Genomic DNA, 11,383 nt, shown 5'->3' on the forward strand with positions numbered 1-11,383 from the left:
TTTTTAGCGTTGCGTTGCGTTTTTTTTTTTTTTTTTTTTTTTTTTGGATTTTGAAAATTTCTTTTATTTTTATTTTCTCTTTTTTTATATAAAATATTAAGAATCTTTTTCTTAATTTATTTTTTTAGTCGATTCACTATTTTTTTTTTTTAATTTTAACAATAAAAATAAAGAAAGTAGAGGCTAACGGTGTTTTTGTCTTTGGATACTTCTATAGCTAAAAGAATGGAAAAAATATGATATTTCAAAAATCTTTTTTTTTTCTTGGTGTTGTTTTTAATTTAGTGAGTAAAACATATATATAATACTAAGTAGGTTCGATAAAGTCAGATTGAAAGTGCTATATATTTTGCATCAAACTATTTGGTTTTAACGTTTTCTCAAAGTTAGACTTTCCACTCATTCCTCTCATTGTCATTATGACCAATTTATCATTTAAAAAAAAAAAAATTGTTTTCAAAGGTGTTATTTATTTATTTTGTTTACAAGTTCCAAAAAGGATATGAGAACATAATTTTGTTTATAAAATAGAATTTGGGCTAAGCCTCTAACTACAGAGACAAAGGAAATTGTTTCAACACTTATAAGTATTAGTGATCATAATAAGTCAGATTGAAAACTTATCTAATTTTTAGTTATTAATTACTATTTGATCCATGAAATATATATTATTTTCATGTCCATGTATTAGACCTGCAAAAGAGTCATTTTACAATGTTAGATTATAGAAAAAGAAGAAAATATATATAATACTAAGGTCATTTGTCAAACAATTTTTGTGCATTTAACAAAAAACACAAACATTTTAAAAAATGGGTGATTAGCAGAGACAGACACTTACAAATTAAACTTCAGAGAATACAAAATCAGTGAAATCAAAGTGACCAAACCAGCTGCGAGAATGAGACAGAACGTTAATAATGCGCCTTAGTTACTAAGAAAAGAATCAAAAGAATATAATTGGGTGTTTTCGAGAAAACCATTACTCTGATTCATTGTTTTTATTTATTTTTACACAAATTCTTTGTTATTTTGGTTCAAAGTGCCTAGGGAACTATAACAGCAAGCACAATATGAAAAGTGAGCATTGGTATTGAAAATAAACTTTAAAAATTTAATTAAAAATAAAAAATGAAAAAAATAAAGAATATTGCAAAGGATGCACCATTTATTTTTTTTTTTTTTTTTTTTGAATCACCACCAATCTTCCGTTGAATGATTACTTAGAACGATCGCCTGTTGCGCCGGCCAGCGCACTAATCCTCCCCATAGACGGCGCCAATTGTAGGGTCAGTTTTTGTAGCCCAAAAGATAGGAGTTCCCCCAGGCCCCAACGAACCCAGAACAATGAATTTGTAGAGAGTGGATCGAAGGTTTAGGCGCTCGCCGGCGTGTATGAAGCATGAACTACTTTTCTTTTATTGAAAAATACTTAGAACAATTTACAACTGGGGGATGTTCCTCGGCCCATGGCCGAGGAGGTTTTTTCTTCCCCGCACCCCCCAAAAGCCCCCCCTTTACACTTTGCTCCCCTTTCTTATATATCCCTCTTTTCCTCTTCCTGTTGATCATCTATTGGCCTCCCTTCTGACCGTCTGTCCCATTAGAGGTCATATCCGTGCTCAAGTGGCTCACCCTGATCGATGTTGCCCTGTCAAGGGATTACATCCCCATTAATGCGGTCAGAAGGGTTAGGTGAGCGTATTCAATGCCGAGGTGACAGTTCGCCCAGGGCTTGCCCCTTCTCCGTACTTTTGTTGCCAACACGTGGCACTGGGCCTTTTCCTTCTCGGATATTCCAGGAGTCCTTTGGTAGGGTGGTCCTCGTGTTTTTTCGAGGTCTCGGACGCCCGAGGGCAGGGTCATCCTCGGACCCATCATGCATCCTCGGCGTGGGCCATTTGGGCCTGGCTTGGAGTGGGCCGAGGCTACCCGATTTTCTGGCCCCACAGAAATTGTTTCAACACTTATTATATGTATTAGTGATCATAATAAGTCAGATTGAAAACTTATCTAATTTATTAGTTTTTATTTACTATTTGATCCATGAAATATATATCATTTTCATGTCCACGTATTAGACCTGCAAAAGAGTCATTTTACAATGTTAGATTATAGAAAAAGAAGAAAATATAATACTAAGGTCTTTTGTCAAACAATTTTTGTGCATTTAACAAAAAGCACAAACATTTTGAAAAATGGGTGATTAGCAGAGACAGACACATACAAATTAAACTTCAGAGAATACAAAATCAGTGAAATCAAAGTGACCAAACCAGCTGCAAGAATGAGACAAAACGTTAATAAAGCGCCCTAGTTACTAAGAAAAGAATCAGAAGAATATAATAGGATTTGGGGTTGTTTTCGAGAGAACCATTACTCTGATTCATTATTTTTATTTATTTTTACATAGATTCATTGTTCTTTTGGTTCAAAGTGCTCAGGGAACTATAACAGCAAGCAGAATATGGAAAGTGGGCATTGGTATTGAAAATAAACTTTAAAAAATTAATTAAAAATAAAAAATGAAAAAATAAAGAATATTGCAAAGGATATGCCATTTGGCAAAATTGAATTTCAATTAAATCTAATTGAATTTAGACTTTTTTATTTTTGCACCTAATAATTCACTTAACACAAATTTTTTAGAATTAGATGAGACACGTCGCGCAAAAATATATATATGTGTGTGTAGATGATTTGATAGAATGTCGAGCTCCATTTTTTTTTCAAGTAAAAAACTAAAAGTTATAATAATTTTTTTAAAAAAGGAAAGATTTTAAAAAAAAAAAAGTTTTGATTGAAGAAAAAAATGCCAAAAAAAAAAAAAAAAGCTGTTACCTACTATCAAACATTAATTCTAACCTAGTTATATAAATTCACATCAGTGCTTTAGGATTCAGCTAGAGATACTATTTGAGCTTGGGGCCATGGTTACATGATGAACTGATATGGGTTGAAATTGAAGTTTTCTTTTGTCTGAGAAATTGATGTTTGTGGCTTCTTTGCAGGCGGTATATACATCACTTGCTGAGAATGGAATCATAGCTGATCTGGGCCTCACTGTGGCAGAGGTGAAGTACTCATGTCCGTGCACACAAACACACACATACCTCTAAAGTTAAATGAAATTAAAATTATTACATTGTTTCTAAAATTTATCTTCACAAACATTGGCTGCAAATAGTACATATATAGTAATAGATCTCATTTACAATCGCTAAGTGCTAGCTAGGTTCACATACAAGTTACGAATATCGTTCATCATTTTACACAACTGCTAACCGCTAGGTATACAAATATTGCAAACATGGGGCATACTTAGTAAAAACACACATACTATACTGTATATTGCACGTACATACAAATTTGTATACCTATACATCATATCAGATAAAAATACTAAAAACATATATTACAAAGTTTTTGAAACAGTTTTTAAAATTTTGAACCAAATGAAATACGTAGGTATGTTATAATATATGTACCTATTCTTTTTTTTTTTTGATAATTATATGTTCTTATTCCCTGTCATATATATTCTCTCTTGGATATTACTATGTATGTGGACAAAGAAATTTGGAAATAGTGATGGGATAAGATGGCAATAAGGATGGTTTGACTAATGCTTATATAAAATGACTAGGGTAATTAATCAGTAGTCTCATGCTCGATCTAAATCATAACGATGGTCTTAAAGATCGTAGTAATCAAGCATATTGTGCATGCCATTGCTACTTAGCTAGCACCAATCACAGAATGTAGAATGAAGCTAAATTTAAGTTCTCTTTGCTTGGCTGCTCTGTCAAAGATAAGTGTATATGTCAGTTCAGTTTTCACAAGTGAGGAGAAAACTTCTTTACTGCATAAGGAATGGATTCAAAGCTTCCGCTAGTCCAACATCATAATAATCGAAAGTGTCATATATATATTGGCCTAGTTAATTGGGTTTGGTAAACAGGTGCTCTTAGAGCATTAGTTTTTTTTTTTTTTTTGATAGGATTAGAGCATTAATTTTTTTTTTTTTTTTTTTTGATAATTATATGTTCTTATTCCATGTCATATATATTCTCTCGTGGATATTACTATGTATGTGGACAAAGAAATTTGGAAATAGTGATGGGATAAGATGGCAATAAGGATGGTTTGACTAATGCTTATATAATTACTAGTAGTCTCATGCTCGATCTAAATCATAACAATGGTCTTAAAGATCCTAGTAATCAAGCATATTGTGCATGCCATTGCTACTTAGCTAGCACCAATCACAGAATGTAGAATGAAGCTAAATTTAAGTTCTCTTTGCTTGGCTGCTCTGTCAAAGATAAGTGTATATGTCAGTTCAGTTTTGACAAGTGAGGAGAAAACTTCTTTACTGCATAAGGAATGGATTCAAAGCTTCCGCTAGTCCAACATCATAATAATCGAAAGTGTCATATATATATATATATATTGGACTAGTTAATTGGATTTGGTAAACAGGTGCCCTTAGAACATTAGTTTTTTTTTTTTTGATGGGATTAGAGCATTAGTTAATGGATTATTTTAAAAAAGTTTGACATCACTTTTATGGAAAATATAAAAAAACAGTTAAAAAAATCAGTTATTTTTTTCTTTTCTTATAAAACGTTTCTAAAAATATTTTATAAACTAATACCTCTAAGACAAGAAATTATTATTTACACCGAGAGAATTGCTAATGTGATCCTCTCTGACCAATGAGATGATGTTATCTATACAAATGTATATGTGAGCTTCTTAATCAGCACAATGAATAAAAAAATAAAAAAAATATCAAATGATGTTACATTTGCATAAATAACAGTGGTCAAGGAAAACCATGTCAGCAATCCTTCTGGTGGACTTAATAATTTCTCCTCTAAGACATCCCTTAGCTTTTCCATAATTAATTAAGTAAATAGCTAATGTTTCTTTATACTTCTACTGATATATTTGACTTCTACATCTTTCTCTCAAATGTGCAGTATTCACTGTTTGGATCAATAATGACCATTGGAGCAATAATAGGGGCACTAATAAGTGGGAAGATGACGGATGTCATTGGTCGTAGATATGTATGTTTTTCAAGGCCATATTTCTACAAAATGTTAATGGTGTTAAGTTTTTCAACTCAAAAATCCCAAGCAATTCTATAATTCCTTTCTACTTTTATTAATATTGTGAAGCAGACATTTTGGATTTTGGATATATTCTACATCATGGGATGGCTATCAATAATCTTCGCCAAGGTTTCATATCTTCCCCCTTTTATTATATTCCAATGATTCTATCTTTTTCTCCCTCTTAATAAGTGTGGATATTAGGATTCTGTGCAATACTTAAGGTATTGCATTGGGTGCAATTACTCATCATTCCTCTCACAATTTTTTTTACTTTGTTACTTTTTTAATCTCAATCTTAACCTAGGGTGTTGCACCTAATTTCAATATGGATACATCTGCTAATTTTAATCTCACATAACTCTTTTGCATTTATATCATAATACTAAATGTTTTGTGCTTGCTGAAAGGGTGCTTGGTTGCTTGACTTCGGAAGACTGTTATTGGGAGTTGGATTTGGAATTACATGTTATGTGGTATAAATGCAGTAAGATTGATTTTTCAAATTCATACACTCATGAATACGACCGATAATGAATTATCATCCCATTGCGAACAGGGACCTGTGTACCTTGCAGAAATAACTCCAAAGAATCTAAGGGGAGGGTTTATGTCAATAACTCAGGTATATTCAATCATTCTAAACTTTTGTATCATGCCTTGAATTCAACTAAATAAGCTAGGTATGTGACAACAATCGCACACTTATAGATTTTCCAATAGTAATTCAATAGGTATAATAACATCCTAACATAATCCCGAATCCATAGTACCATAATATAGGGTGTATATACTCATGAAGAAGGTTTTATTCTTTGATTGGATGATGAAACAATATTTTTTTTAATGTGATTTTGAATAGAATGTGGAATTTGGATTATGTATGTGTTAGGTTTAAAGTTAAATTCTATAACAATGTAATTGTCAAATGTGTCAATAATAAGTTCATACAAGTTACATCATGTTCAAGACCATTTTTGCAATAAGCAGCTCAAGAAAATTAGTTTAGAAAGATACAACTACTCTTCATCAAAGTTTGACTATCCCTCGATCGTGGCTTGATCGATCGAAAATTGGGAACTTAAAATTATGTTGTGTATTACTAAATGCGGTATTGTGGGTAATTTCTACCCTAATGAGAGAGTCTATATAAAAGACCTAATAAGTACAACTTTCATAAGGTTGGAAACACTGATAACGTAAACAATATAGAGAGAATTTTAGACTTCATCTTGTGTACTTGTGAGTTCAAAAGAGACATTTTCCCTATTGTTTCTCACCAGTGAGATCAAGAGCTGAAGCCAAAGAGCCATCATCCTAGAGTTGATGCAGAGTTCGAATCTTCAAGAGCTTGTTGGAGTCAGTCGGATGTTCTAGTCGTGAAGTGTGGGTGCGTCATCGGGGGATGTATCTAATGGGTCCACATCACTTTCCTAATTATAAATAAAGGTCACTAGTGAACCTCAATTCTAGATTTATTTTTCACTAATGAGGTTTAGGAATTCTCCTAACTTCGGTAAGCCTAGACCTGTCCCGCATGAAGATAATCACAGCTAAGAGTCTATGGCTCGTGCCCATGTCTCGTTTCTTTAACAAACTCAAAAACAATCTACATCATCGAAATGCCAACTTCATTCTGTGTTTAGTATAAATAAATTTCAAATAAGGTCCATTCATTATGCTTCAACATCTAGCCCTTAACCACAAGCTCAATGATATCTTAAAGTTCCTAACTAATTAAGGCCCCAACTGACCTAGTTTAATTCCCATAAATCCAACCACTTCATGATCAGCCTTGATTTCTTACTTATGAGGTGTGGGAGGCAAGGGTTAAGGTTCAAGTCTTCAAGAGAAAGTTTCACACATATAAAAACTTAAATTTGGCTAGAGTAGAATTTTTATCTTGTTAAAAAAAAAAAAAAATAACAATTTGAAGTTAGAACATTAATGGAAACTTCGCCTAAATCAAATTATATGAATCCTAAGGATAAGTATGTTTTGTATGGAAGTAATTTTTTTTTTAGAAACTTTTTTTCTTGAAATACTAAAATTAATGTAAAGGAGAGATTTTTAGACTTCTTGTCTTAAGAATAAACAGATTGACCAAGCAATAAGAATTTAAGCCCTCAATTTTCTTCTCTTTGAAATCCTTAATAAATCATCTATCTGGTGCTTTTTTTGAATTCAGGTTAGTCAATTTAATAAACCTATAAGTTCCTGGCAGGTCATTAATCTGAATTTTCTAAAAACCCCACCAAAAATAAGGAAATATATTTCAAATTCTAATGTAAAATTTCTAGTTTAACCTATTTAATTTGTCCTTTTTGGGATATTAACATTTTGCAATTGGAATTTACTTTTTCTTTTGGTGGATCATATTTTTCATTGTACAGTCGATGACAGGTTATGGCTCTTCTCTCACATATCTCATTGGTTCAATTATTATCAGCTGGCGCACCTTAGCCATAATAGGTAGATTTGTTTGCACATTATATTTACAAACTAATGGTTCTTTCTTATGTAATGGTTTCCACATATTTTCATCCTCAGGCTCTATTCCATGTATATTAATGTTCCTTGGTCTATTTCTCATTCCAGAGTCCCCTAGATGGTTGGTGAGTTCAATTGAAATTTAATTAAAATTTGTTAGTTGAGTACAGAATTCTCATTGTTTTTATTTAGGGATGAGCAAAGCTAAAACCATGTTAAAATTAAATCAAATTGCAGTAGTTCACATTTAAGGTAGTACAAGAATGCACCAACATTCTCAAATGTTCACTGCAAATATATCTGCAGGTAAAGATTGGCAAACAAAGAGAATTTGAGGCTGCTCTCCAACGCCTCAGGGGAGTTGATGCTGATACCTCTCAAGAGGCCTCTGATATCAAAGTAACATATCATTGAAATTTCTTTTGGACTCATTATTACCAGATTATTGACATCAACACAGTGAACTGAGCCAGTTGTCTATCATGCATTGTACAGGATTATACTGATAACCTTCAACAAAACTCAGATGACAAAATTCAGAACTTGTTTCAACGAAAATATGTTCATCTACTCATTGTGTGTTGAAAAAATCAATCATATCCTGTGTTACTCCCTTTTGTGCTATATAATTTGTCTAATCCATGGATATGACTAAATTAATGTACAGGTTGGAGTTGGGCTGATGTTAGTGCAAGTACTTGGAGGGCTCTATGGGTTTCTGTTTTATATGAGTGAAATTTTTAATTCTGCTGGTAAATCATGGAGACTATATACAGAACTTCATACAAAAATAAACAAAGCACAAAACTTATGTTTACATGTGTGTGTGTGTGTATTTTGGGGTGACAGGTATCTCTAGTACTGTTGGGTATATAGTGCTGGCTGTTACCCTGGTAGGTCTTGACTATATATATATTTTAAAAATATTGTGCAATTTTTTTCAGTGAATTTCTCAGAAGAGTGGATATTTCCTCTGCAGATTCCTTCAATTTTTCTGGGCGCCTCACTGATAGATAAACTTGGAAGACGAACAGTTTTGATGGTTAGGCTACAAAATAAGTTTCTTAAGTTTAGAGCTTAATTGATCAAAGATTTAATAGGAGAATCTGCAATGTTTGCAGGTTTCTGCAATGGGGAATTGCTTAGGTTGCCTCCTTACAGGATTATCATACTTGTTGCAGGTTCCTTAACATTATCTTGAACATTTGACATTTCTGTGTTGATCAATCACCCTCTGTAATTTTCAATATACTGTGAACAGGACTATAACTGGTGGAAAGGAGTCAGTCCCATTTTGGCCCTTGTAGGAGTATTGGTAATTATATTTTAATTGTCAAACATTTTTATACTTTCTTCTTACTATTAACTATCATTGGTAACTTTTGGTTTCACAATCTGTTTTGTATATGTATATTTTGTTATGTAGCATTTTGTTCTCTCCTTTCCATTTAATCCGTAAGCTAATAAAATAGTTAAACTGAGCAATGTGGCATGACATTGAAACAAAACTGCCTAAATCTCTTCATTTGATCAGTGGCAAGAACCTTGCTCTGAATTGATGTCCCCACAACAATAAAAACAGAAGAAAGGATCAAAGCACATACACAAGAACACCAGGTTTACATGGTTTTCCCACACTAAAACTACAATCATTGAGTTTTTATAAACTCCGGAAGGAGTTACAAAGATCATAGGTATATATATGATCCCAATTACCTTAGTGCACCTAAGAGTACTTCTACTGTATTCTCAAACACTGGAAATATCCCAATAGTAGTACAGATGCCAGCACAGTAGATCAGTAACCACATACATCTTCTAATGTCAAGTTTGGAAGGATTTGTACAAGTTTAATTGCATTCTTTTTTCTCTTTTTTTTTTTGTTATTTCATTTTCAATTTCTTTTAGTGTTTTCTAGTCTTTACTCTTTAGACAGGGAAAGCTCTTTCATCCTTGCACTGTTACACATAACCATCATCACTTCTTTGGTGAAATGCAAACACTTATTGATAATTTCATATTCTTGTATTTGACTCATATTTAAAATTGAACTGTTTGATTCTGCAATCAGGTATACATGGGATCTTACTCATTTGGCATGGTAAGCATACCATGGATTATAGTCTCAGAGGTTGGTTAACATTAATTAGCTTGATAAGTTGATATCTTCATCATTTCAATGGAAATTCAAATTAACAGTGAGTATAGCTCATACTGAATAATGTTCCTCTTTCTCCAGATATTCCCTATAAATGTGAAGGGCTCAGCAGGAACTCTTTGCAATTTGGTCAATTGGTTTGCCTCCTTTTTTGTTTCCTACACCTTTAATTTCTTATTCGAGTGGAGCTCAGCAGGTGATGCCTCTCACGTGTTTCTTCCTCTGTGTCATCGAAAGTTTTTATTCCCAGTGGTAATTTAGTTGTGCATGAATACCATTTCAGGAACATTTTTCATATATTCAAGTATTTGCGGTTTGGGTGTTCTTTTCATTGCAAAACTAGTACCGGAGACTAAAGGGCGAACATTGGAAGAAATACAATCATCACTAACTGACATTCTGCAATGAGGAGCATAACACTAGCTAGAGGGATACCAAATAACATGTGCTTGTTGCACTGCATCAGTAACAACAAATCTAATAAAAATTTATGTTTGAGTAATTAAATTAATGCCACACTGGATTTCCCAGTTTTACTCATTACACGTTGATGGGTGTCTATGTTGTTGTCATGGTAGTAGTCCATGATTATGGGTGTTGTCTGTGTTGAGATTACCCTCATTATATATGTAAAAGAAGAAAAAATTGCAGTTGGAGATTGGAATCTCTCTTAATATTTAGAAAGAACTGCCACTGCAAGATGGGACTATCTTTATGCCGTGCAAGCTGAAGGAAAAGATTTTAGCCTTGATATGTACCTTCAACTCTATCAAAATGATAGGTTTTCATGTGACAGCTAGCTGTTTGTGATGCCTCTAGATAATGCAAAAGTATTGTACGTGTTGGGCGCATGAGACATTGTCTCCTACATAGTCTTTATTAAATGGAAAGACATGACCTTATCCTCTGTAACTATCTTGTTCCTTTGTATAAGTCTTAAAAATTCAGATTCTAACTAATCTTTGGTACTAACAACAATGTAGACAATTTTGTTACTTGGACTGAAGAAGAACTATATTTCTTAGAGCAAGCATTATCTCGTGATGTATCTTTTCTTTCAGTCAATGAATAAAGTTGACGTACTTCCAATGAAACAAAAAAACAATAAATTAATTAAAGCCCCAAGAATGCCTCCCATGTGACTTATTTTGCAATCCCATTCAACAATATCTATCCCTCATCCCTCATCCCACCAAATGGCAGAAAATTCACATGCTGCTCACTAATGCCTCCCATGCTAAGAAGCACGGATACAGATACAGATATAGGTATAGATACAGGTACAGGTACAAATCAGCATGAAATTTCTGATTAATAATTATTAAATATATTTTTATTTGTATTTTTATGTATTATTATTAAATATATTATTTTCATATAATGTTAAATATAAATATATATATCAAACTAAGAATAATAATGGATAATAAAGTAAATCCTTTACTATTAAAGGACGTTTGGAAATTAGAATAAAAATCAAGAATTAAGATATTTATTAAATTTTCAAATGCACTATTACTATTCAGAGCATGAATACTCTCTTTGTTTGGAGAAAGGGTATTAGATTTTTCTTGTTCTCTTGTCCCGACTATGTCCTGCATTAAAGAAAAAAAAA

The 11,383-nt window shown here is 32.6% G+C and overlaps 1 protein-coding gene across 5 annotated transcripts in view; it reads left to right on the forward strand.

Annotated features, from left to right (window-relative positions):
* Positions 1-10,675, forward strand: part of LOC112037197 (sugar transporter ERD6-like 5) — a 17,783-nt gene extending 7,108 nt beyond the window's left edge. For 2 of the 5 annotated variants that reach the window (XM_065762476.1, XM_065762475.1), the window contains exons 2-18: positions 3,012-3,074; positions 4,986-5,075; positions 5,190-5,249; positions 5,531-5,596; positions 5,680-5,745; positions 7,514-7,592; positions 7,671-7,735; positions 7,917-8,009; positions 8,106-8,186; positions 8,278-8,362; positions 8,460-8,503; positions 8,590-8,652; positions 8,732-8,791; positions 8,872-8,925; positions 9,682-9,741; positions 9,850-9,964; positions 10,052-10,675. In XM_065762476.1, the coding sequence (XP_065618548.1) occupies positions 3,012-3,074; positions 4,986-5,075; positions 5,190-5,249; positions 5,531-5,596; positions 5,680-5,745; positions 7,514-7,592; positions 7,671-7,735; positions 7,917-8,009; positions 8,106-8,186; positions 8,278-8,362; positions 8,460-8,503; positions 8,590-8,652; positions 8,732-8,791; positions 8,872-8,925; positions 9,682-9,741; positions 9,850-9,964; positions 10,052-10,176 (1,269 nt within the window). In that variant the 3' untranslated portion in view covers positions 10,177-10,675. Of the gene's footprint in view, positions 1-3,011; positions 3,075-4,985; positions 5,076-5,189; positions 5,250-5,530; positions 5,597-5,679; positions 5,746-7,513; positions 7,593-7,670; positions 7,736-7,916; positions 8,010-8,105; positions 8,187-8,277; positions 8,363-8,459; positions 8,504-8,554; positions 8,653-8,731; positions 8,792-8,871; positions 8,926-9,681; positions 9,742-9,849; positions 9,965-10,051 lie in introns of all 5 variants that reach the window. The other 3 variants (XM_065762477.1, XM_065762478.1, XM_065762479.1) reach the window with 3 other exon arrangements.
* The last annotated feature ends 708 nt before the right edge of the window (positions 10,676-11,383 follow it).

The sequence above is a fragment of the Quercus suber genome, unplaced genomic scaffold (assembly GCF_002906115.3).
Source record: "Quercus suber isolate HL8 unplaced genomic scaffold, Cork oak 2.0 scaffold_459, whole genome shotgun sequence".
In the NCBI taxonomy this organism is placed as follows: domain Eukaryota; kingdom Viridiplantae; phylum Streptophyta; class Magnoliopsida; order Fagales; family Fagaceae; genus Quercus; species Quercus suber.